This window comes from Heliconius melpomene, chromosome 1 (assembly GCF_056956725.1).
Source record: "Heliconius melpomene rosina isolate 202511_hmr_F chromosome 1, ASM5695672v1, whole genome shotgun sequence".
Taxonomy (NCBI): Eukaryota; Metazoa; Arthropoda; class Insecta; order Lepidoptera; family Nymphalidae; genus Heliconius; species Heliconius melpomene.
In genome coordinates this window covers 1575719-1603399 of record NC_140389.1, presented here as the reverse complement: position 1 = coordinate 1603399, position 27681 = coordinate 1575719, and the positions used below count along the sequence as shown (strand labels likewise).

The following is a 27681-nucleotide window of genomic DNA, read 5'->3' as shown; positions in this document are numbered from 1 at the left end:
CGTGATGTCATATAACTGTATATATCTAAATTATATATATATTTATATTTCCAGGCACAAGCATCGGCTTCAAGAACATTGCGTCGAAGATCGCGAACGAACTCAAACTGTGACTGCCCGGGAGCGTGCCACGGAGGCGCCGTCGACGTAGGCCTTCGCCCCCCTCCCGCACCCCATCGCCACCCTCGCCCCCCTCGCCCTCCGCCCCACCACCGCCCCCCAGGACTGACAGCCTGAAGCTTTCAACAGAGGATATGGTACTAGTGGCCAACGCCGGCCTCCGGACTCCATCAGGTACGCTAGCGCACTACCTGACGCCCTACACGCCGGAAATATTCACACGCAGCGATTATTTACGACCACAACTGAGCACGTACAGACCACAATCGTTCACCAAAAGCGATTATCTCCGGCCGCCATCTTCTCCTGTCCAACCGCGGTCGTCGCTTTCCCTTAGGACGGATAGTGTGGAGGTACACGGTATTATACACACGTCGAGCGTTCATCTGATAAGGCAGGCGCGCGTGCGCTCGCCGCCGTCGCTCGAGTGCGACTGTCTGCCCGTCGACCCGATACCGCCTCCGGAACTGTTTGATTTTTGAAGTTCGTTCAAATTTTAATTTTGTCTTTTACGATTGCGATTGATTGATCTTTTATTATAATTCAACCATCAACCCAACGCCACCTTTGGAGCTGTTCGATTTTTTAATCTTATATTTTTTATTTTTTTTTTTTATTTTGAACTTATGGTTTTTTTAGTTTTTTTGTCTACGTTTAAGATTGATCGGTCGTTTTTGACATCAAAATTTTATTGGAATTTTAATTTTATGTCTTACGATTGCGATTGATCAGTCTTTTATTATAATTCTCATACTTAATACCGCAGGTTTAACGCAATTTTTATTTTGTTCTTCTTTTGGATAGTGAGTTACTTACAATTGCCATTCGGTCTTTTACAGGCCCGTAAAATATATATATTTTATAACTTTTTCTAAATTATTAATGTATGTATTTTTTACTTGTTACTATATATATATATATATATATATATATATATATATATATATATATATATATATATATGATTATCTCTACTTATGTAGTTCCTAAAATAGTCCATATTTGGATTGCCTTTTACTACATAACAAACTTAATATTATTTAATAACTGTTACAATTATTATAATATTTATAAATAGAGCGTATCTAGAGATACGCTGTATTTATAAAATATAGTATAGTTATTAATCAAGGAATTATTTTAACAACATTTTAATCAGGTGCTATTTTTTATGGAAACTTAAGTGCGATCGGTGTTAATTGAAGGGATAAATCGTAAGGGTAAAAGAAATTTGTTTTTTTTTTATTAAAACATTCAATCGCAAACGTAAACCAAAATCTATTTTTTTTTATCGAAACGATCAATCGTAAACATCAAATGAAATCGATTTCTTAAATCGATTTTTATACGTGTTCGTGGTTTTGCTCCTGAAGTCAATAGCTTAAGTGTTGGTTTTATTTATAAGGCCAGTGTTCTCTGCCACTAAATTTTTTTCATATTAATATTACCGTTACTTCATTTTTCGTGTGTGCCTGTCTACCTTTGTTTCGACACGATAAAATTTGTACACTATAAACTAAAACGCTTTTTTGTAAACCTATAACATAGTTTCGAATGTTGGTAGTTTGGTTTATCGTGTATATATTATATTATGTAGTTAGATCATTCGATTTGAATATTTAGAAATCGATTATTTCTCTTTCTATTCGAATATACTTTGATGTAACTGAGTTATAGATAATGCAATTTACTTGTAACATTATTGACAAGTATTTTGTTTACAAGTCTTCGGTGGTCTAAATTATAAGATGCGTCGTTATGTAATAAAATAATGAAATTATTTTCCCCTTCATCTTCTCTATAATAATAGTTATCTCGTATTTTAATAATCATTTGTAGAATAATTGATTTATCACAAATTATGTAAATATCAAACACTGTAGTGTTGCCAGATAAAATGAAATGTGTACTATAATTAACTGCCTTTTATAATTTTTCACAATGGCAACAATAAATGTCTAAATATAAACTCGAGACTTTTTAAATTTTGATGGATATTTGGGCGTTTTTTATTATAATTATTATATTAAGCGATGTGCCAAGAGCCGGTTCAAAATTACGAATATTTAGTTTATTTCCATAGATAATAGAATTCACACTTATCGTGTGAATCGCAGTTTTTTAAATATTTTTTAATATAGATAAGGGACGACCGTTCGGTGTGTGTTGCCTGTAATCGATTTTTTTTAAATAAATTTTATTTGTCCTTTTAATTTCTATTTATAGATTATAAATGATCAATGTATGGCGTTGCCGTTTTATCGATTTTAAAAGACATGTGGTGTTTACGATTACTCACGATATACACCGACGGACGGATTTTTGTGCTATTGCTTATTATATATTGTTAATTTACTTATTTTTTTTTAAATGTAATAATGTACAAAGTGAGTTTCCGCTCAAGATACAAGTTAGCTTAGTGTTAATTATAATATTTTTTTTCCATCGATAATGACAAATATGAATAAAATAAAATGTGAAATGGCTGTCGTATTTGACGATTTGCATTGTATTATTTTTGATTCAATGGAATTAAGTTTAACATTCATATTTTTAAACTAAATTTATGCGAATTATGTTTTTTATCTTATAGAGAAATATAGAAGATACACTTTTTTTTAATACTATCGTTAATATCAAGATATGAAATAGATTCTTATTATTAATATTAATTTTGTCACATTATTTCTTTTATAAATGAATATTTTAAGCCTTTATGGAATTGATCAATAATTTTATAACATAGAAAATGATTGCCAGATTAAAAATATCAATTTTAGACTTTATTTTGTTGAATCATTATCGACCTTCTGTGCTATTTCGTAATCTTACCGTTTTTTAAAATGTAAGAAAGATCCGCCATGATGATATTGTTATTTTTTAATGTACACCACATACACCAGTTTCATTTGTTAGCAACAGATATAAAACATTATTATTTCAAATATAAATACATATTATTTATATTTGACAGATAAAAAATAATGATGACAAGATGGCGGGCTACACACGGAATGTTTTTACGTTGACGTTTTGACATTATCAAATTTGTCATCGCAACGTAATTGTCTATTTACGCTTGAAACTAAAAAAAAACGTGTGTAGAAAAACGATAAAAGGTAACACGCGGTCGCCCTCAATTGTCTCTTTCTAATTATAAGGCTGAATTAGAAAGTGTCAAAAATGTTCTTTAATTATAATACTACGGGTTGAACACTCAATTTAGTCGCATTATATAGGTAACAGAAAAAAAAATGTTCGATGTGTATCGTTAATGTGATGGAAGTATTATGGACTTTGTAGTTATAGCAATAACGTTAATTGTTGATTACGCGACTGGCTCCAGGTGTCACTTGCACAGCCTTTTTGTTTTCTTAAATAAATAATTTACGTAATTTCGTGTGATGCTTTCATTTTTGTCTCTTTTTTTGTATTTATGAGTGGTGTTTCGCATACTTACTAGGAATAAATATTAAATAGATTCGTATGTATATTGTATGTCTAAGAGCGGGCGATCGCGTTTTTTCTAATAATTAAGTGTAGTGTTATACTTTCAGAAACAAGAAATCATAAATCTGACCTTTTTGGCTTCGACTGTCGTGTTATTACATACATAGATAAAATATAAATTAATTAAAAAGCCATTATTATTGTATCTTTATGTCGTATATTGGCAACACTAAATACATTAAAATTATGGAATTCTATCTGAACTGTATGAGGTCAGCAACACTGACGTATTTGTAACTAAAACGGTTTAATGATAATATTTCTGTTATTCCTTTAAACTTATTTATTACTTTCATAAAATGTATAATATTCATTATAATTAAATATTTCTTAACAAATATCTGGATATTTCATTTACCTGTTATTATTCTTAATATTGGAGCCAGTGTTGCTAGATTATTTGTTTTCTTTTCTATAATTTCCTTTTTACATAGATTTTTTAGTAATGCCACTAATATAATAAAAAAATATTTGAATTTTCCCACGCGACAAGTCAAGCCGGTATAAAATTTACATATTATTTATATATTCGAGCTTTGGTTTATATCATTGAATGGTCGACCACGTCGATTGTGAGTACTCAAGGAATAAATTTTATTTTTAATTCTATTACTGTTTTTTTTATTTACCCTTTACTATTTTCTAATCTTTTTTATATCAAATTTTTTTTTACTAAATAACATATTTGAAGTAAGAAAAATTCAAGTATTATTTTCAAATTGAATTTATTTCAACATCAACTTTTCTTTCTTCTACATGCTGTTAAACAATTTAAAAATATTTTGGTTAAATTTTATATAATTTATTTAATTTGAACTTATTTAGCTATATACTAGTATATATGACAAAAACATATATAATCTTTATTTATTTAGATTTTAAATATGTTTATTATTATGATTATTCAATTAAAGCTATAATACTTTCTATAATCAATTTGTCATATTGTAAAAACATATTTACAAGTTTGCATATTTGAACTTGTAACCAAAGTTGGATAAAGTAAAATTAAAGAAATTCGTATACAGAAAACAAAATTATATAGCTAAATAAAATGTTAAATATAAACTATATTATCTATATCTAAAAATAATTTACTATACTTACATAATTTTCTTATATGACTAAAGGCTTATTTTTGATAAAGCTTAGAGTAAAGCGATTGGTTTTTTGGAGGTACATACTTTTGAGGGTAGTAGTTTTTACGTTACAACATTGTTTTTTATTAAAAAGTTTACCTTTTTGGCGGAAAGCAAAAAGGTTTTAAAAAAACTCACGTTTTATTTCCTTTTTGTACAATTAGAAAGTATAAAAAAAGGGCATAAACGGAGACATGCTTAGAAGACATCACGTGACGGAATAAATTGTGAATGCTTAGCCAGTTCTTTACGTTACGTAACGTCTAACCACATATGAGAAACGAAAATATTGAACGAACGTAAACGGTGGTCCAAATAATAATTGTGTTTCATAACATTCAATCAGTCTCAGTCCAAAAATAGGACGCTAATACAAAATATTATAATGATTAAAGCATACATTATTAACGTTGTACTTGTCGCTATAACAAAACTAAATCTTACAATATAGTGGTACTCGCTAATCTTCAGCGTACTAGGATATTCTTGGTCCCTATGTTATTTGCATTTCATTCCATTACTTCAAAGAATATTGACTATTTGAACTATGATTGTTCATTTTTCTTTATGGGCACTCCGTCTAAATCAACTTCAGTGCTTGGAATCAATGGCGGCTTAAATCCTCCATATTCTATCCTAAGGTTTGTCATTCTGGGTGTTTTCTCCGTTCTCCGTATTCTTTCTGTATATTCATTATTCTTTTCCCACTGGTCATTATAATTCTTTAAGGGAGGCGGTCCATAATATTTTTGATTGTGTTGTACATAATTATTTGTCGACATATTACTTTCTGTTGAATTGATGTAATGGTAGGACGATGCGTACTGGTTTCCCCAACGTGTTGTATGAACTGGTGTAGCGTTTTGCAAATTTTTCAAAATATGAGCATTCGCGAGCTCAATTTGATAGTTTCTTTGCGATTCTGCTTGCTGTTGATTGCTGTACGCTTCTAACTCTTGAGCGAAATTCGGTATAGCTTGCTTATATTGTTGTTGATTATATTTTATATAATTTGCCACGTTTGTTAAAACATCTTGAGGAACACCATAACTGTAGACGGTAGTAGGATTTACTTTTTCGAATTCATATGGATGATCACTTTGAACCTCTCTATTGTTCACTTCTCTATTTACAACGTAAGGCACTTTCACTTCAACGGGAACGTGGACAGGATAAGGCACTTTCCTTTCAACAATTTTTTCTACTGGATAAGGGACTCTTTTCTCAACGGGATAAGGTTTGTCGACGTATTTAGTAATGACTACTGGTTTTTCCACAATTTTTTCCACTACCGTCTTCACGGGATACGGAACGTTAACTGGTACTTTACGTTCAACAATACGTTCAATGTGAACGGGGTAAGGCACTTTTTTCTCTATGATCCTGTCGACTGGGTAGGGTCTAGGAACTGGAACTTCGATGCGTATCGGCTGCGGTACTGGTACTTTGATATGTACAGGTTTTTCGACTACTTTAGTCACTGTCACGGGCTTTTCAACAATTTTCTCGTATGGCACTGGTATTCTTTTCTCGACTGGATACGGGACTGGAACTTTAACTTCATGCCTGACAGGATATGGAACTTGCTTTTCAACAGGATAAGGCACGGGGACTTCTTTCTCAACGATTTTTTCTACTGTGACGGGTTTTTCAATTGGCACTGCTACAGGAACGGGGGTTTCGACTGCGACTGGATATAGAACCTTCTTTTCTACCGGTACTCCTACTGGTATCCCCACAGGAGTCGGCACAGGTACTTGGTGAATCATTTGTTTTTCTATTATTTTCTCAACAGGATAAGGAACGTGGACAGGACGATCGATATAAACTTTATGTTCCACTGGATAAGGTACCCGAACTTCGACCGGGTAAGGCTTAAAAACTTCCACCGGATACGGCTTGTCAACGTATCTTGTAACCTCTACAGGCTTCTCGACTATCGTCTCGTAGTGTACTGGCACTGGCACTGGTCTATCAACTGGCACTTGCTTCACCACTTCAACTGGTTCCGGATAAGGAACTTGCTTTTCAATGAAACGATCCACAAACTTTGTTACTGGTATTTGTTTTTCAATAATTATCGGCTGAATTATTTTATGTTCTGAGTTAAAATAGTTTGCATAAGCATTATTATTGACAGAACTAGCCTGTACTTGACCTTCAGATTGAGAGTCTTCGTTTGAGTTGAAGGTGTCTTTTGATTCTTTGTCGTCATTCTCATCATAATCTTGATTTTCATTGTTTATATTAGAGCCACCACTGTTTTGCAATGTGGCTTGTTCCAATGACTGTTGGTATTTTTGATACAAAGATTTAACAACACCTAATGAATTGTCGTTGTTACTTCTACCTTCGTCTAAGTATTCGTGATATTCCACATCGTTAATGTGAGTTATCTCAACGGGTATTGATTCCTGGATTTCAACAATGGTTTTGCCATTTTGAGGACTTTTTACTGAATTAGGAATAAATTCACTGTCTGAAGGTTCGTGATCATCTACGGTATTGAAAAAATTTGAATGATTTGCATTAAACAGTCTTAAAGCTACCGTGATAGGTGCTAAGTAATTTTGACTGATGGGTCGTGGTGTTATGTTAACCAAATCTTCTTCAGATCTCTTTTGTTCATAAGTATTATTTGCACCTAAGTACTTATGAACGTCAACAATCTCGTATCCATTTTCTACGTACGGAACCATCGTTGATACAATGTTATTAACAATCTGTTGTTGGTAGTTGTCATAATTTGAATCGTCAACAACAATCGGTGAAGCGAATTTATATTCATTATTCGAAGTTTGATAAGACTGCTCTTGAACTTCACGTTGAGTGTCATCATGGTTTACAACATTCCCATACTTTGCCGATAGTGTTATTCTATTCTTATTATTTTGTTCAGGGTTATTGTACAAGAAGCTGATCGCCCGCGAGTTCGTTCGACGTCGCGGTTTTATTATATCATCATTGTGAATACTCACCGCTCGTTCCGCAGCGTGGTTGATTCTCAAAAGATCTTCGTTTGTTATTAAATCTTGCGTAGACGCTACTAATTTTGTTATTCCTTCGTTTTCAATAAAAGTAACAGGTTTGGACGTCGTATGAGTGATTTGGGTGTGATAATTATATTTTTTATTATTTTGATTCAATTTAATGTTTTGATAGCTGACAGGTTTATCTCGAGCTCCGAAATCTCCATTAATATTACGCTGCTTGTAATTTGGTTCGTTCACCTTATCATTTGTATTTTCGTTGTAATTTTCATCATTATTATCATCAGTTACACATTTGTGATCCTTAAAAACACGCACAATTGGCCCATTTTCTCTCGTGTCTACAATTTCTTCGCTATGTACATCAACTGCCATTCTATCATTAGATACTTGTTTTGAATTTCTATTGCTATCTCTCTGCTCCACATTCATTTTGTAATAATTTTGTTGTGGTACTGAATTTGTATAATAAGTGTTAGGTAAAGATGTGTATTGCACGATGTTTTCATTATTGTTTGGTACTATTTGGAAAAGTTGTCCTTGACTCGGAAATTGTTGCTGAAGAAGAAAAATTTCAACTGGATTCTGATTTTGCTGCAAGTTATTGATAGCTTCTATGTGACTTCCATTGGATACCTAAAGTAAGAAATAAAGAGTTATAATATCTGTGATTAGTCTGCCATTTTGAACCAACATTATTTTTATTTTTTTCAATTTTCATTTTCAATTTAATTTAATTGTCTTCACACTCCTCATAGGCTTAGTTCATTAAGGAGACTTAGTGAATAAACTCTTCACTTTCCCCTTTTTTTGATTAAGCTTTAGATTTATTATAATAAAGTAGTACTTTAAACAAAAAACTGAACGAACCTGAGAATTTAGTTCCACAGCGCGTTCCCCAAGAGCAAAGTTAGTTGTATGCACGTGATCCTGATCGCTGGTGGTGACTGCGACAGCGCCGTGGTAGCCGCTGCCGTCAGCGATGTAGCGAACCTGCTGTTCCGACTGGAATTTCAAATAAAACATGATTTACGAATGTATATTTTACACTGAGATCATTTCTCCTTAAATTGTATATAAAGTAATAAAATATTCGATTTTAATATGTAGTTGGATGAAATTGATTGTTATTGTCTAGCACTCAGCAGTAGCACTCAGTTCATCCAAACTCCATACCGTAGTCCAAGTTAAGATTTTTATATTTTTCACCGCTGGATAGTCATAGCTGGATCCCGCCTGTACGTTATATTAATTAAATGATTTATCCCAATGTAGAAGGTCCCTCTACATACTAAACATGTATTAACAAACAATTTAAAATAAAATATTAAATACGAAACACTAAGATATACTCACTTGTGGTAGTTTGACAAAGTAGTGTCCGACAGTCTCGGGCCCCGCTTGTGCCATCTGCCATCCCCATTGTACATTAGCACTTGCGGAATTCTGAAAAAAAATGTACTTATTATTTATTAGCAAAGAAAGAAAGAAAAGTAAGATGAGGCAGGATGAGACAAGCCTTAAACATAGTATCGATGATACTGGAACGGTCACTTAAAAAACGAGAGGCTACTACTCGCTAGCCCTCGACAGATAAAGTATGAAGATATCAAAAATATATACAGGGCAAAAAGGAAAACGTTTAAAAAATATTCCTTTTAATATGTTAAACATCCAAATCCCAAAGTGGGAAAAGAACATACCACCATCGCATTTACGTCAAGAGTCAGTTGCACTGCCCCACGACGGTCTTATTGGCGTTGAAAGTTGAAAGTTGAAAAACAAAAAAAACATATTAGAATATTGCCGCAGGCAGTAATTATTCAATACTCGCATTGCATACATAAATTTTATTAATTTCCTTTTATTGCGTAATATTAGATTATTAAAACGGATATTATTCTAAGCAATCATAGCACGACGGAAGTGCGCACTACTCGATGGTAACCGGTCTTTTAAGAAATCATTATATTTTACTATAGAACATAATTTACTATAATAAATACATAATTTACAGTTTTTGTTTATATTTCTTATTTTTTTTACGTAATGTTAGTAAAATATGTTTCTAAAATCTATTACAAGTCTACACAGACAAATTATTAATACTTGTAAGAAATTAATTACAGAGAAAATACAACTAATTAAGTATATTAAGTGTAATGACACTACAGTAAATGTTAAGAAGGAATCAAGACTTTGGTGTCGTGACTACAAATTGTTTTTTTTTCTTCTTCACGAATATTTGCACTGCACGCTCTTCGCGCTGTAAGCAGTCACACACATATTTCCAGTGCTTATCTGGAAGAAACTTAGAAGATAAAAATTGAAGTACCTTTGTTAACTAAATTTAATTTCCTTAAGCATAAAATAAAATATGAATAATCATAAAATAAAACATGTCTATAGGAATTGATAGTAAGGTGAGTAAAAGCGAGGAAAAATGTAACGAAAGTGGTCCGCATTCACTGCCCTTTACTCGTTTGGTAGCTACGTATGTATGTAGTAGTACCTAGCAGTTGCTACTTGCTAGTATGTACAACATTTTGTTGATAACATTCCCTAAATGTGAGCTGCATCCCGCATAACGTTTTGTTGGATAATTAAGACAATAGGCTATGAATGTGAATAACAAGTTCTAACACTAAATATATGAAATTTCAATTGAGCTACACTAATGATTTATTTATATTAAATTCCGTGGACCACCATACTCGTATCCATCGCATTGCTGGGAGAGGAGTTAGGAGCGTGTAAGTGAAGGATTAAGGGGCTCTCTCTTTACCATGTATTTGTTCAGATTAGACGAGTTGCAGTCCGCAAATTCGCTTGCGTAAACTATAAAACATAAAATCATGTTTTGACAGGTATTTTCTTAGTGCTTCTCTACACTCCTTTACTCCTCCTAGGAACCTACATCCCAAGTTCAGCTTTGTACGCCGCATAGATTCATCTGTTGTCTGTCAGTCACTCAGTAGTTTAATAAAAAACGACGAGCATCAAGTATAGTTATTTTTAATAATATTTTAATTTAATTTTTGCACAAGATGGTATGTTTCTTAATATACCTATTACCCAATAAAATATATCGTTATTATTTTAATTGACTGTCCCGATAATTGATCTTTAATTGTCCGTGAAATAATTGAATTGTTTCTTCTGCAACGTCTGCCTTGGAATCCAATGTTGCAATTTGTACCCAAAAATCAAAACAGCAGGTTGTGTATTCAGTGAATCAAGAGCATTGCACCACTTCCGCTGTATCCTGCATATAGCAGGGTTGGTAGAGGGAACGTAGTAATAAGAGACCCCGTTCCTTACGGCTTGTTTTTTTGTCACAGCGAGGAAATGAAAATACTTCATAATCCCGAGTAGGCTTTCCACACCGGACTGGTCGCGTTTTAAATTAAACTCTGCTGCTGTGAGATGCCTGCCTCTGAACTGTTGACTTAATGAGAATTTTCGAGGCAATATCGTAATTTCATCCTTCACCTTATCTTGTATGTTAGACCAAAGCTAGGGTAAAAATATAAGCTTTTACCTTATAATTACAAATATTACTTCGGAAGGGACTACATTCATCGTTAAAAATATTATTCCACTATTCATTCCTTTCAAACAATACATTCATTACCACTATACCTATATACTGGTACTGTACTTATTGGGTTTTTCAAAAGAAATTATTTAAAATATGTATGACATTTCTCGAGCTTATATCACAGATATGAAGCAGTTCCTAGTGAAAGGCACTTCCGACAGAACAATACAATGAATGCTAGGATTGTATAGTGGTGGTGTATGCTGTAAAGCTACTTATATATAGAATTAAGTTTTCCTAAGGGCCTTGTTGAATATATCAACTTGAATTCAAATTTCAATATTTGGTGTTCAACGCAATTTTTTTTCTGGAGGTAGAATATTTTTGCTTCACGCTTCATGCCAATTTACTAAACATGGCACTTAGCGGAGGGACACGAAGAAATTCACAATTACAAGTATTAATCAAGGCAAAGTAAAACATTTTACATTATTAAGTATAAAAAAATTCTTGCGTAATATTCTTGCGAACTTACATCCTTAAAAATAAAAAATCGACCGTACTACTGTTTCAAAAGAAAATTATAAATATATATATATAATTATCCATTGTCTACAGTTCCATTGATTATATATCAGAGCATAGAAATGAAAATATTTAATTCCTACGAGGTGGGGTGGAAATCGAACCGACAACATTAATTATTAATATCAAAAGTTTAAGTCACATAACTTTTGCCTTTGCTATCTCTATAATATAAATCTATATTATACAACTGTCACTTACTTTCTTTTTTATATTATATTTCCAACAATATTCTGAGATCGCGATGCTAGATATTTAGTAGTGCGATGAAGTGTGATAATAAGTTTGTTAAAAGAACAATGGATTATGGAATTGTAATGATCATAGTAGTGGGTACAAAGCTACGGTAAAAGAAATATGTTGACTATATTTTTAATGTTAGAAATCAGTTCATTTCTGAAAAATATTTCAAAAATGGAATTAGTAGGATTATTTTGGATCACTATTTATTTAGTAGGTAGGGAGAAGAGCTAAGGGTAGAAATGTACGTTAATGGATTTTCTTAAACCTACACTTCTGTCGCAAGTTCCAGGTACTGCTCTGAGCTCCTAACCCTCAACACGACAGGCCAAGTGGCCATTGTGTTGTGTCTGCACGACCATGAAATACTAAATTGTTATAATAGTACAAGATAAATTAAGAAACTTATCTTACTATATATAGTTAAGACACTGTTCTCCTACTTCCGAAACATTGCATTATGAATGGCGAACTGAACCATCGCTTTACCTAGCATACCACCTACGGGGAACCAAAAAATAAATGTAATATAATAGTACAAAAATATAACTGTAATATAATAGTTCATTTATGTGAGAATCGAACCCTCAACCATCGCTCTAACAATCAAACACACTGTGACGATCTCTATATATCCCTTTAATACGGGACAAATGCAAAATTAGAACGGTTAAATATCCACATATTTCCTTTTTATACATATTTAAGAAAAACGGCGCTAAACACATTTTGATGTGCCTTTCACTAACAGGAAGTAGTGGCTTCCGGAGCTTCATCATCAGTAATGGCCTCTTACGACACCCGCTTATTATGAGACAATGTTACATTAGTACGTTACGTTTACAACACATTATATATTTATGGACCCCGTGTTTTATTCGTTCTATAAATTTTACAATTTATTCATTATGTTAATTAATTGAAGTCATAATGTTAAAAAATGCAAGATGGAAAATCATGTTTCTTTTCTCGTTTCCGCTGGACTTTCTGAAAATCCTGTCTTAGTTCTCCCCTACACTCCACATCGAACTTATATGCTAATTTTCAACTTTATAAGTCCAGTTACTTCGATTGTAAGTTGTCGGTCATATTGTAACAAAAGCGTTTTATATATTTTAGGGATTGAAATCAGCATTTATATTTTAATCTATATATATAAAAAGACTTGTCCTCACTGACTGAGGTAAGACGCACGCACAGCCGTAACCGCTGAAAGTAGAAACGTGAAATTTGGACAGATGTTTGCTTTTGTAATCTGGACATCCACTAAGAAGGGATTTTGAAAAATTTTAACCCTAAAGGGGCGAAATAGGGGTTGAAAGTTTGTATGGAAAAAAATTTAAATCGGCACCGATTTTTATAAAATTTGAAATTTAGATTTTTAAAAGTATTTAATTGAACACGTGTTTCATCGTTTTCTATATTTCTCCCCCTAAGGGTGCAAATAAGGGGTGGAAAGTTTGTTTGGAAAAATTTTTAAAACGACACCAATATTTAAAAAATTTGAAATTTAGACTCTTAAAAATATTTTATTGAACACATGTTTAATGGTTTATTAGAATTCACCCCTAAATACGCAAGCGAAGCTGCGCGCGTCCGCTAGTATATGTATAATAGGGTAAAATAAGGAAACCTCGTATTAAGACTTTCTGTTCCCCTCGCACCTCTACATATTCGAAACATTAAGTGGCAGAATTCAACGCCTCGCTTTGTGTATCAGAGCGGGAAAATGAATATAATTTAAATATCCCCCCTCCACCTGAGTGATAATTGAACCCATAAACATCACGATTACAGTCATGACGGCATCAAATTACTTCATAATGATAGTTTTATGTAATTAAAAACATATGTATGTGTAATTCGTTAATAAAAGAAGTGAATAATAAATTAATATTAAATTTTAATTTATTTTGTACGAATAGCCTGTATTTTACAATCAATATTTTGGTGCAATTAATTTCGAACAGAACACCATGTATCTCATACGCTCGTACTCCAGACCTTTAATTTTAAAAATATGAAATTACTGGAGTACGAGGTTAAAAACCTCTAAAAAAATATATAATTTATATCTATTTACATATATTTAATATATAATCTATATATAAAATCATTGCGCTACTTTATTTAAGCCGATCGATTAAAAATAATGTATTTGAAATGTTTGTAAAAAGCCTTAAGGCATTTGACTTGGACAAATCAGTTGCAATAGTTTGCATTAAGTATTTAAACAATAAAATAAAAAACGAAAGTCCAAAACAAAGATACATAGATCATTTAAATCAACACCACGATCTATAGATCAAACGAAAGATCTATGATAAATCATTTAGCACGGCCACATTGTTACAGCATCGGAAATGGACCAGTTCCTATGCAGAACGCATTTATGTGAAAGTTAGTTTACAATAGAATATACATATGTATGGAGATTGATAGTCCATACCTGTAACTGGTTATTAAATATGGATATCTAATAAAGTAATATTTTTAACGAGGTGTTTTCTTTAACAATGCTTGAGGGTTTTGAATGGTTGGAATTAGTTCTTGTAAATGTACATTGTGTGTTTTAATTTATGTGTATTCCTTTTATTAAAAAAGGAAAATCATTACTTTTAACATTTTTCTGACTCGAGGTTAGTACTGTTGGCCTTATTTATTTGGCTAACAGCTATACCGCATGGGTAGGTAAAAGGGGACTCCGTCTCTGGTAAAGTACAAGCAGTACGTAGCTGTTTACGGATGTCTGGAGACATCCTCTCGATTAGAGACAAACGGAATGTAAATACGTATAGATTTTAAACTCACGCTTTCTTTAATAATTCAAAATATCCTTAAAAAAATCAATATGTGATAGTAACAGTGTAATAGAAGTAAATTATAGTAAAAAAATGTTTCTATTGCATAATTTTTGCACGCATTTAAAAGCAAATACATTTTTTTAATAAAAACTGGTCATGAATCTAATAATTGTATGATACGATGATCGAGCGCGTTGATGTCTAAATTATGGCGCGATCGGCGCCGCGCGGGAGATGCAACGATGGTTGATAGTAGACGTCGAGGACTTGTTGTTTATATGACGGAAGTAGGTTGAAAATTTTATAGAAGATATTTATGATATACATATATTAAGTATTAAAAAAATGTTTTTTGTTTTTGATTACTTTAAATAGAACTCTTTAAAAAATTATGCAAAAAAAATTGCATGTTAATTATTTCGGTAATTTTATTACGTAACAATAAATTCATCATGTGAACTTTTCCTTCCTTGTTGTACAAAAACCGACATTATTAATGACAGTTGTTTAGTCATTAATTCAGTAAAATATCGCTTCATATGAAATTGCTGTCAATTTTTAATGTTATTGGACACTTTTGCTTAGTTAATGTTAGTTTTTTTAAGGCGTTAACACTTTCTGCCGATTTCATTATATATTTTGTTATATTTTAACATATAATAAGCTTCTTTTTGTTTGTTTGTTTATTTTTTTTGGGTATTTTCAGTACTATCCCGATCAGAGGGATATAGGGAGCCACAAGAACAGACAAGACAGTTCGCTCCCTACTAACCTACTTAAGTTTGTCGAGTTTTGTTGAACTTCCCGTTGAACTACAATCCTGAAATTGGTACGGAACCCTCAGTGAGCGCGTCCGACTCATATTTATTTGAATTTCTTATTGTTTAATGCGTAGCTTACCAAGTTATCAGGCTGCGACAGTACGAGCTCCAAAATACAACACGTCAGTAGCACCCGTCCCCACTGAAACAAAAAGACATAGTTAATAAAGTATTGTTTACCTTCATGTTATGTTCCTCTTAACTAATCTGGTATAATATATGATACATATAGCAGAGTAGTTAAAAGAAGTTTAGTAATAAGACACTCCATTTATAGCGTGCTGAGTAACGGAGCTTAACACCGCGACAGTATCATTTTATAACAAAATATATAAGTATATGTACAAATGTATTATAGATTTAATATCTTATACTTTAATTCCAAAACTGTCTTACCATCTTTCAAAGCCAGTGTGATGTTTCAATATGTCAAACAGAGGAAGCAAATCTGAAAAAAGATATTATTTTAATTTTTATTTTTAGGATAGGCAGAAAGTTTGAGGCATGAGGTTTACGTGACAGATGTTAATGGCGCTCTTGAACCAAATTTTCGGGACATTATTCGTGGCTGAATTCAAAGATTAATTAACAATCATTCTTCAACTAGTCATCAAACCCAGAACTATCACGTTACAATCTTATACTGCTCCATGGCGAAACGTTGGCTCTTATTATTCCAATAAATGCATAAAAATAATATACATAATATGTCTTTTTAAGGGCACTTAAAATGTAATATCAGGAAACAGTCACGCTATTGCATAATAGCCCTTTGCTAATGTAGGAAACACTAACCGCGTAACTATGATTTACTAATCTAGTGGTGTATCATATTGCTTGTTACATATGTCGTCTTAGTAAACTTTCGAAGGCTCGAAATGTTCATTTTGCAGTCGTGATAACGCATTTTTTTATGTTTACGATGATAGGGAATTCGTTTCTTGTGTAAAGTAAGATAATAAGGATATATGATGATAATAATCGCTTCGAATAAATAACATTTTCTATAAAAGTTATCTATATTAATAATCGTATTTGTACCTATATTAATCAATATTGGGGCCAGTCGTAGCACAGTAGGGCGTTTAACTATAAACACGTTGTGGTTTCGATTTCCACCCGACATTGCGTGGCGTTAAATACCGTCACTTAAAAGTTTTGAAAATTTGATGGAGCTTGATTGATAGTGCCATAACACAACATTTTCCCTGTCTACTTTATTATATAAAAAAAACAATGTAAAGCTAAAAAACATAATAAAATAACCTAAATAAACAAATAACCATATCCTATTATTATAATTTTCTCTCCAGTGAAAACTTAGTCATGTTACAGTTCATTCAAGTGAGTACAAGTGTGAACTAACCTTCACTGCCCTGTAATATGATACGGGAAAACTATATTCGATACTCATTTTACTATTGACCTACTTCTATACATGATATAGATACTAAGTTTTCACGCTGTTTCCCGCATAAAGTAGGGTAGGCAAAGGGAACCTAGTGCCAAAAACATTCTGTTCCGCACGCTCCACTGATTTTTTTCAAGACATCGCGTGTTCGTCGGTGGGGTTGAACGCCCCGTTTTGTCTTTTTATAAGGACTAACACATTTCCCCGTGCCCGTGTGAAGTGCCCGTGGAATTGAACTAACAACCGTTGCTTTTACTTTCATTCGCCGCACTGTGCCGATGCGTCACGACCTCCTTATATGTACATTACGACCTATGTACATTAAATGTATACATCACTAGGATTAGGATGTATGTTTATATTTTGTACGTCACTTAAGATATGCTAATTTTTAGCTTAAATGCTTTCAAGCTTTTTAGAAAATAGTTTAATAAAAATGATTTAATTAAAATTAAAGATTAATAAAAAATATTTAACTAAAGTCTATAAGTGTAATAAAACTTTAAATTTGGGAACAAGGTGATTGATTATTTAATTATTTTTTATGTACATTCTTAAAAAAATGTGAAAAGATTAATTTTCGTCTAAGCTCTAACCTATAGTATGAGATAACGTATAATTTTATTATTGGTTTAGTTTTATGTAACGATATAAGGTATTTGACGTGTTGCGTAAGCTACAAGCGAATATTTTAAAATTCTACAGAGACCTCATTGCGTCATGCAGTCTGATGCATTGAATGTTTATTAAATTATCCTGTTGGTGTCAAAAAAGTTAATAGTCGTTTAATTATATTAAAATAATAATAGGTACGGGTTCACATCGTGTTAACAATAAAAATAACAACACTATTGCATTTTTTATAGATGTACCTAAGAAAAAAATCTAAAAATGTCTGTTTTTTTATCCGTATTATCTGTTTTTTTTTAATTTACAAAAGTTTAAGAAGCGCGCTTTTTATTACTGAGAGCCTGTAGAGAGAGAGAGAGTAACCAGAGCGAAGAATGAAAACAATCAATTTCTCCGAGTAAGAATAGAACTCACAACCATCGCATTAACGTGCCACTGCGCCACGCCTTCCTCGTGACTTCTCGATATAATTATAAAATAACTAGCGGACGCGCGCAGCTTCGCTAGCTCACTTAGGGGTGAATTCTAATAAACCATGCAACATGTGTTCAAAGAAATATTTTTAAGAGTCTAGATTTCTAATTTTACAAAAGTCGGTGACGATTTAAATTTTTTTCCATAAAAGCTTTCAACCCCTTATTTGCGCCCTTAGGGGGTGAATTCTAATAAACCACGAAACATGTGTTCAATGAAAAAATTTTAAGAGTCTAAATTTAAAATTTTACAAAAATCGGTGGCGATTTAAAGATTTTTCCATACAAACTTTCAACCCCTTATTTGCACCCTTAGGGGGTGAATTCTAGAAAACCATGAAACACATGTTCAATTAAATATTTTTAAGAGTCTAAATTTTAACTCTTATAATAATCGGTGGCGTTTTAAAGATTTTTCCATACAAACTTTCAACCCCTTATTTGCACCCTTAGGGGAAGAATTCTGGAAAACTATGAAACACGTATTCAATTAAATACTTTTAAAAATCTAAATTTCAAATTTTATAAAAATTGATGCCGATTTAATTTTTTTTCCATACAAACTTTCAACCCCTTTTTCACCCCTTTAGGGTTAATATGTTTCAAAATCCCTTCTTAGTGGATGTCCAGATTACGAAAGTAAACATCTGTCCAAATTTTGCATTTCTACCATGAGCGGTTACGGCTGTGCGTGCGTCTTACCTCAGTCAGTGAGGACAAGTCCTTTTATATATATAGATAAATCTTCCTATTTTTATTAGTAAATAAATTATTTAAACAAAACAATCCTTAGTATTTTAAAATCCCGTTGTTTTCGTAATGATAATAATCACTTTTTGTCATATAACCCTCAAACCAATAGACTCGCGAAAATAAAAAGTTGTAAAGAAAGTTACTGACACTACACTCTAGCTACTACTATTTAAAATTATATTTTAATACTTGTATATGAAAATTAACAATACGTATGTTTCCATTTCATGTTTGATGGTAACAGGTTCAAATACTTGTCGTTTTATATTATTGGTTAGAGGAAAAAATCTTAGAAAGGTTTCATATAATTAAAAAATAAATGGATAGGTACAAAAGTCAAGTTGAGTTTAAGGAATTATGACAATTGAAATATATAAAACAAAAAAAATGCATGCAAAATAAGTAAACAACTGTAGGCTAGATTATATGCAAAACGAACGGTTCTAATTAAAAAATGCCTGTCGTATATTATCACGTATATGGCCATATACAATTATGTTATTAAAGAAGTTAACCGTCGGTTAGCGATATCTGGACTATTATAAAAAATTATAACGTTACGTTTGAATTTAACTGAACTATCATAGTTACGTTTAAACGTCATGTAAAGTGGTTTGTAAATTAATAATAATTCTTTGTTAAATACACGCACTTTTAACTGCATAGTAGGGTAGGCAGAGAGAATCTAGTGTTAAACCACTCCATTTCCCACTTTCCGCTTATTTTTTGAGATATTTCGTGTTGAGTTTCGCTCTATATCTTATTAGAGCAGATAAACGAAAGTGATTTATTACTCTGAGTGGGAATCGAATCCACAACCATCTCTTTCACAGTCAGGCGCTGTATGTTTTATAATCTATATTCTACAGTATTACAAAACGGTGCATGTCAGTGATCTATTGATCTACTCTGTCATATCTACGGAACTACTGCGATAGATTAGCCACGCTCCGCGGCGCTTGTCACTTCCTCGCGTGACAGACGAACATACATGGCATCGATGTAACATGTTTTTATATACAAATTGTAATCGCAACTTAGTATAGAATAGATGATTGTAAATTTGCTATTTATTTTTAACTAGCTTATAATCTGCAGCTTCGCCCGCGTTATCAAATGGAAATAAGAATTCTGTCAAATGACATTGACGTGATGTAATATAAATCGTAGATTTCCTAGATTAGTCAATTAATAGATTTTTTGTATATGACCCAGTGGTTCCTGAGATTAACGCGTTCAGCCAAACGAAGTTTGTTGTGTTTGTTTGTTTGGAAGTTGCTAAAAAAAGAAAATATAAATATCATGGTACAATTAAAGTGGGGATGATTGCAATGATAGAAAGAGATCCACTCTTGTGGATTTTTTTTATATTCATGATAAAGGCAAGAGCTTCTGGCTTTAAGCGCGAAGATTGTGAGTACGCTTTCGACTCAGATAAATAAATAAGTTCCCCAGTCGAATAAATTCTTATAAGCTTAAAGCAGTAAATAAAATAAATTATTTTTTAGCTCCAGTTAAATAATGAGTTTTTCCGTTTCCGGCTGTCTATCAGTAAGCATCTAAGTGAATCCTCCAAGGAAAAATAGTGAAATTAAATAGTTAAATTTGACTAAATTGCGTTTAAAACAATTGCCGTGGACTTAAAAAGTGCCGCTCTACGTTATCACAAATATAAAGTGCCAGTAAAAACCAAAACAATCACAAAATTATCGAAATTCTTTTCACCAGTATAAGTTCAAGGTTATTTGTAGAAAACAATCATAGACAATCTAGAAGAAAAGTGAAATGACGCCACAATACTGCCAACCAAAAGAACTGTCATAACTTAACGCTTTGTCACACGCAAAGATAATTGCGTTTAGTTGAATTTTTTGTGTTAATTAAATACAAATAAAAATGGAGCAACAATTTCAAATGCTTTTTGACCAAATGAAAATAGAAATGGACAGGCAAACCACAATGATCACCAACAATCTTCTAAAACAGATGAACGAAAAATTAGTGCCGATATTGGAAGATAATAAAAAACTGAAAGAGAAGATGGAATTACTAGAAAGAAAGGTATATAAACTAGAAAATGACAAGAAAAGGAATAATATACTACTCTTTAAATTGGATGAGACAGAAAAAGGCTCAATAGATCTACACAAAGCAATTATAGAAATTATTGGAAATGACCTCAATATCTCTCTTGAAACAAGCGATATTCAGAACACATTTAGAATTGGAAACAAACATAAAGGAAAACCCAGACCTGTTCTGATCTCTTTTACAAATTATTGGAAAAAAGTTGAAATTTTAAAAAACAAGAAAAGATTTAAACATGTTTATGTAGTTGAAGATTATCCAAAATCGGTGCTAGAAAAAAGAAAAGAACTGCAGCAACAACTTAAAGAGGAAAAGGCTAAAGGAAACATTGCTTATATAAAGTATGATAAACTGATAGTTAAGGAAGACAATGTAATTACAGAGAGAAAGAAGAGAGAACAATCAACTTCTCCAGGAACATATATAAACCCTAAAAAACAAGTGAATATGTCTTCAAATAGCATAATAAATAAAACCAATGCTTATGATTTGATGAGAGGGAGATCAAACTCACTTACCTCCACATCATCAACTAGCATTAAAAAGAATTAGCAATTAGATATCAGCAACCGGAGACGGACCAACCCCAAGCCGACTGGTCCTCGTGGGGTTGATAGACCTACACCCTCAAATACCACTCCATCCACCCTAAATAATAAGACAAGCAAACTGTATATAACCACTCTGAATACAAGGACACTAAGAACGGAAGACAGACTCATCGAGCTCGAAAATGCATTAAAGGATATTAAATGGGACATAATGGGCCTATGTGAAGTTAGAAGACTCGGAGAAGAGATACAGGAATTTAAAGAATACATATTTTTCTTCAAAGGAGAAATTCAAGGGAATTACGGAATAGGATTTCTGGTTAAAAAAGAATTAAAAAAATATGTGGAAGAATTTGTTGGCATATCAGATCGAATTGGCATTTTAAATATAAATTTACCTGGTTTCAGGAATCCATTCTCAATCCTTCAGATATATGCCCCTACAGACCAAGCAACAGAGAAGGAGAAAGATATATTCTACCAAACCCTCACCAAAACAATGCAAATAGTAAATAAGAATATAATAGTAATGGGAGATTTTAATAGTCAAATAGGAAGTAAATCGGAAATAGGTGAATATATTTTGGGAAAATATAGCCAAGGAAGGCGAAACAATAATGGCCAAAGATTCATAGATTTCTGTTTCGAACATAACTTGAGAATAATGAACACTTTTTTTCCTAAAAAGCAGAAAAATAAATGGACTTGGATCTCCCCTAATGGTAAAGATAAACACGAGATAGACTTCATTACTACTAATGTGCCCAAGATTTTTAACAATGTTGGTGTGGTGCCCAAATTTAACTTTAATTCCGACCATAGACTGGTGAGAGGTGCTATTGCGTGTAAGAAACTGAAACTACCAAGAAGAAAATTCCACGGAACGAAAGGGGGGGCCCTACCACTTTTAACAGAACAAAACTTACACGAATTAAAAGGTTCATTAGACAAAATAGAGAAGCAAAGTAACGGACAAGACAAGTACAACTCTTTAGAAGAAGCGCTGTCAAAATTAAAGAATTGTTTGTGGGAAGGTACAAAAGACAAGCTTGGAAATACAGCCAGATTGAAGATTATGGAGAGAAAAGAATTGATTAGTAATAGAACAGAAAACCGTGAAAAAATAACAAACATTAGCAAAGAAATCACAAAAGCAATAAGGGACCATAGAAAAGCAAGGCGGCTTCACATAATAAGAGAACAAATAAGCAAAACAGGAGGCATTAAAAGGGCTTCAAAACAACTAAAAGAATATTCTACATGGATATTGAAAACGATAAAAAAAGACAAAAAAAACAATATTCATACTACAACCAAACGACAACACATCTTAAAAACAGCAACAGATTTTTACAAAGAATTATATACAGACAATCTAACGGAAGAAACAGACGATACAACATTTAAGGACAATATAAACCAAGAACCAATCCCACAGATTCTGCAAAGCGAAGTAAGAAGGGCTATTCAAACACAAAAGATAGGAAAATCACCTGGCGATGATAAGATAACTAATGAACTACTAAAAGCAACCATTGAACAAATAATAAAACCTTTTGCTCATATATGTAACCAAATTTTAGACACAGAACAAATACCCTGTCAATGGACATCTTCAACAATCATACTTTTGCATAAAAAGGGAGACAAGAATAATATAAACAATTATAGACCTATCAGCTTAATCCCAAACTTGTATAAAATATTCATAAAAATTATACTAGAACGCCTGACCAAACAGTTAGACGGTAATCAACCTATAGAGCAAGCTGGATTCCGATCCGATTTCTCAACAATTGATCATATACACACTGTCAAGCAAGTAATAGAGAAATGCAACGAATACAACCGCCCGTATTACTTATCCTTCGTCGACTATAATAAAGCATTTGACTCCCTGAAGCATAGCTACATATGGGACTCATTGAGAAACCAAGGGGTTGAGCAAAAATATATAAGAATAATAAAGCAAATATATGAGAAAAGCACAGCAAAAATACAACTAGAAAAAACAGGAAATCTATTCCAAATTCAGAGAGGAGTTAGACAAGGAGACCCGCTGTCACCCAAGATATTCAACGCAGTCTTAGAGAACATCTTCAGGCAACTCAACTGGGACAACTTCGGCATCAATATCAATGGAGAAAAGCTACACCACCTGAGATTCGCAGACGACATAGTCTTGTTTACAGAAGATCCAGACACCCTACAACTAATGCTGCAACAACTAGCATCAGAAAGCAAAAAAGCAGGACTATCAATGAATACCAGCAAAACCAAATTAATGACTAACATGACCAAAGTCAAAATAGAAATGGAGGAAGAGATTGAATATGTCAACGAATATATATACCTGGGTCAAGTAATATCAGTAAAGGATCTGCCAAATAAGGAAGTAGACAGACGAATAAATAACACCTGGCAAAGATACTGGTCTCTCCGTGAAATAATGAAGAATAAATCAGTGCCCATTTCAGAAAAATCAAAAATATTTAACACATGTATCCTCCCATGCCTCACCTACGGCTGTCAAACTTGGCCATTATCACAGAAAATTGAACACAAGCTGGGAGTATGCCAAAGAGGAATGGAAAGGAGCATGATGGGCCTGAGATTGAAAGACAAATGCAAAGCAACAAAAATCAGGAGCAATACCAAAGTGTTGGATGTCAAAGTAAAAACAAGAACTCTTAAGTGGAAGTGGACTGGTCACATGATGAGATCACATGCAGGAAAGTGGACCAAAAAAGTCTCAGAATGGTACCCAAGAAATGGAAAAAGACGGAGAGGGAGACAGATTAAAAGATGGGAAGACGACCTGCCAAAGGGGTGGAGACGGATAGCACTAGACCGGAACAAGTGGAGGGAACTTGAGGAGGCCTATGTCGTAGGACAGCCTGACCTGGTAGCTGACACTAGCAGAAATAATAATATTTAACAATAAATTTAAATTTAAAAAATAATAATAATAATGATAATAACAGTTGGAAAAAAAATGGACAATTTCAGTTAATATTCTATTCTTATGTTAGTAAATATTTCCATATATTGTGTAAAATGTTAGTTATAAGTAAAACAAATTATGTAAACAGGTCAGAGAAAATAAAGGCTCTTTTTATTTTTTTTTTATTTTTTAAATAATGAATTAAAAAAAGTACATATAGTTAATTCGTTTTCCCGATTGGAAATCGAACCGAATATTATCGAAAATGTAAGTGGCACTGCGCTCACAGTAACATGTCACTAGTAACATGTTGTGGTGCTACACCACGACGGCGTCAATAAATAATGAAAATATATTTTATATAAAATTATATCTCTTTTATTTTAATTTTCATAATAATATTATAATTTAAATAAGATAATGTTTGTATAATTTTTATACTTCAAACAGTTCGACCGAGTTTATTAACATTTTCATACAAATTGCCATATTTAATTATGTAGAGTCAATGTAATTCTTTGTCATAAATTATAGACAGATAGATTTGAACTAACTACCTTATCGTTAATACGTTTAAGTAATTTAAGGTACACTTATATATAAGCTATAATTATAGATAAATGTATAATTTCAAATAATATTTATAAATAATATTTATAATATGAAGAAGAAACTTTCGACTCATCTACAAAAATAAAAAAATACGGACAGTACAGAAAGACATTTTAAAAAGTTATATAGTAAAGGGGAGCAGAAGAAAAAAAATTGATGCCCATACAATTAACGACATTAAAATAATATGAGTATGCTTTCATTCGATTTTTACATATATACATGCCGTTTTGAACGGTTAAACAACTTAAAATTTCAAAGGATATTTCATAATTATATGTTTTGAAACAAAAATATAACGTCATTTCTGTCAAAAAATATTTTAAAAATTGAAATTATAAAATATCGTAAAAACCTACTTGTCTATTCACAAAAAAAAACAATAATAACATAACAATAATTAAGTTATACTTTTTATAATAATTATAAAATATATATAAAAACTACATTTATAGAAATATATATTATATTTATAAGACACTTACATATAAACAATTCGTATAACACTACACTACAAGCACGAGCGTTCAGCGTATCTTTCACTCGCGAACTGTATCAATGAGTGTTCCCTTCCCTCAAGAGCTTTCCAGCTACCACGTCTAGACGATAGAACCTTTAGGATTCCTTATTATTTTAATATACTAACTCTTATTATATATTTTACTAGCGCACCCCGCGCGGCTTCGTCTGCTTTATCTATACGAATATTTATTTAAGTCTATTTAGTGAAAATTAGATGATTATTTTACCATATACCAGGTACTCTTAAGAGCTTAATAAATCGTTATTTGAATCTTTGGGGATTTTATTTCATATAGGGCTATGGAATTGATCCCACTTTAATGTAACTAATAACTTTACGTTCGCTATAGCACCCATACATATGTATAAGTATATAATAATGTAACTTATTTGTTCTAACTACAAGCTCTTTCTTTTAATTCATCAAATCCAAATTCTGAAACACGAAAGTTAACTCATTCATTATCCATTGTAATTAATAAGATAATGAAGAAAATATAAAAATATATGTAATACAATATAGAAAATTCAAGATAGGCCTAATATATTACCAATTAAATAGACCTAAAAGCAATATTAACATTCTAATAAAATAGTCCTACATTATTAGAGAGTCTATATCCGGCAAAATATCAACAGTTTCCTTTTCATTTAAATCTCTCACAACATTGACAAGCGACTACACTGAACTACTTTAGTTAGCTTTGCATATATTAGCGTGGCCGCGGTCGTTATTTTAACTTCCAGTTAACTTTATGTATTTCTAAAATAACATAAAGTTAACTGGAACTTGAAATAAGTATAATTTATATTAATGTTAAAGACTAAAAGGATTCAACTTATCAAGGACATTTGCTATTCGAATATTTATCTCTAGTGTCATTAGCAACGAATTTTCTTCCGCCTAAATTCGTCCCCATTGCTTGCTGAGTGGGGGAATTTAACGTCATTTTTTCCCGTCTTCAGTCAGTCAAAGTCTTCTTATAAAATAGTTATAAAGTTATTACAGATGGCCCAATAATAGCATTTTGTACTTCAAAGAAGTGTTACTTTCACAAGAACAAGTCCAATCTATATCGTTATGAATATCGTCGATTATGTTTTATGGGATTTGTGTTACATAATATTAATGTGGATGAAATATTACATTTTTGTATATCATACAGATTGGTCCGCTAAGATTGGTAACAAAGCTTTGCAAGTATAATTGCGTCGTATTTTTCTCATTTCGTTGGATAAAAAAAAAAATTTTTTTTTAATCTTGAGGGCAAATCATGATTATTTCTTCGTTCTGGTAAGAAAAAAAGCACGACGCTGAGTGTCTTCACTAAATATTCAATGCAATTTGATGGTAGATGGTGACCGTACTATCTTAACACTAGGTTTCCATTGGTACTTGCAAGCCACAGAATGAAGCTCGTACTATATGCAGAATATAGTTTAAAAACCGTCACCTCATTCATATGGCAATCTGAACTCGCGCCCCCTGGAAAACGTCCAAGCTCTCCACTAACATATAAGTTCTTAAAGAAGCAGTACCAAAGAAAACGTATGTTGTAGTGGTCAGAGCGCTTAAGCGATTTTCAAAAGGCGTGTCCTCTCCTCCCTTTTCTTAAGATTTATTAAATAAGTATAATAGAGTAAGACGGATATGATATGTAAAGACAATAATAAAATACACTACCTCACTCTCCTTAAACTATCTTACAATCCTTATTTCCTCTTCATACTAGATCTAGACCTAGTTAACTTAAGTGTGGAATAAAAAACGCAAGTTACACGTTTAGTAATAGGAAATGCAGTTAATTACACGTTGATTTTATCGACATTTTTATCTAAAATAACTAGTTTTTATTATTATGTAGTGACAAATATTATTTCTAAATTTCCTTCGAATGTATTTGATTGCAAGCATTGGTTTTGAATACAATTATTATATAGTGCATA

The 27681-nt window shown here is 32.2% G+C and overlaps 4 protein-coding genes across 15 annotated transcripts in view; 3 read left to right on the top strand and 1 right to left on the bottom strand.

The window, feature by feature from the left end:
* The window catches only part of LOC146540897 (serine/threonine-protein kinase MARK2), a 120688-nt gene extending 116720 nt beyond the window's left edge, over positions 1-3968 (top strand). For all 12 annotated transcript variants that reach the window (XM_085190107.1, XM_085190115.1, XM_085190080.1 and 9 more), the window contains one exon: positions 55-3968. In XM_085190107.1, coding sequence (XP_085046233.1) covers positions 55-113 — 59 coding nt within the window. In that variant the 3' untranslated portion in view covers positions 114-3968. The remainder of the gene's footprint in view (positions 1-54) is intronic.
* LOC146540898 (uncharacterized) lies at positions 255-3968 on the top strand. Its single transcript, XM_085190134.1, has one exon. The coding sequence runs from the start codon at positions 255-257 to the stop codon at positions 600-602; it is 348 nt and encodes a 115-aa protein (XP_085046260.1). The 3' UTR covers positions 603-3968.
* On the bottom strand, positions 3015-25797 carry LOC146540895 (uncharacterized). The gene is made up of 6 exons (XM_085190004.1): positions 25698-25797; positions 16147-16198; positions 15830-15892; positions 9116-9205; positions 8630-8764; positions 3015-8395 (listed from the first exon to the last, which is right to left on the bottom strand). Exons 2-6 carry the CDS (start codon positions 16147-16149, stop codon positions 5315-5317), a joined length of 3372 nt encoding a protein of 1123 aa, XP_085046130.1. The 5' UTR covers positions 16150-16198; positions 25698-25797; the 3' UTR covers positions 3015-5314.
* LOC146540896 (uncharacterized) lies at positions 20914-21657 on the top strand. The gene has a single exon (XM_085186284.1). It carries the CDS (start codon positions 20914-20916, stop codon positions 21655-21657), a length of 744 nt encoding a protein of 247 aa, XP_085042410.1.
* Positions 25798-27681: the final 1884 nt, after the last annotated feature.

Excerpts from the sequence above, each read along its gene's own strand:
- LOC146540896 (XM_085186284.1), top strand. The coding sequence starts at position 20,914 with ATGGAGCAACAATTTCAAATGCTTTTTGACCAAATGAAAATAGAAATG.
- LOC146540898 (XM_085190134.1), top strand. The coding sequence starts at position 255 with ATGGTACTAGTGGCCAACGCCGGCCTCCGGACTCCATCAGGTACGCTA.
- LOC146540895 (XM_085190004.1), bottom strand. Across the intron at positions 9,206-15,829 it reads TGTCGCAGCCTGATAACTTG|AATTCCGCAAGTGCTAATGT; the intron begins GTAAGCTACGCA and ends ATTTTTTTTCAG. Across the intron at positions 8,396-8,629 it reads CTGTGGAACTAAATTCTCAG|GTATCCAATGGAAGTCACAT; the intron begins GTTCGTTCAGTT and ends TTCTTACTTTAG.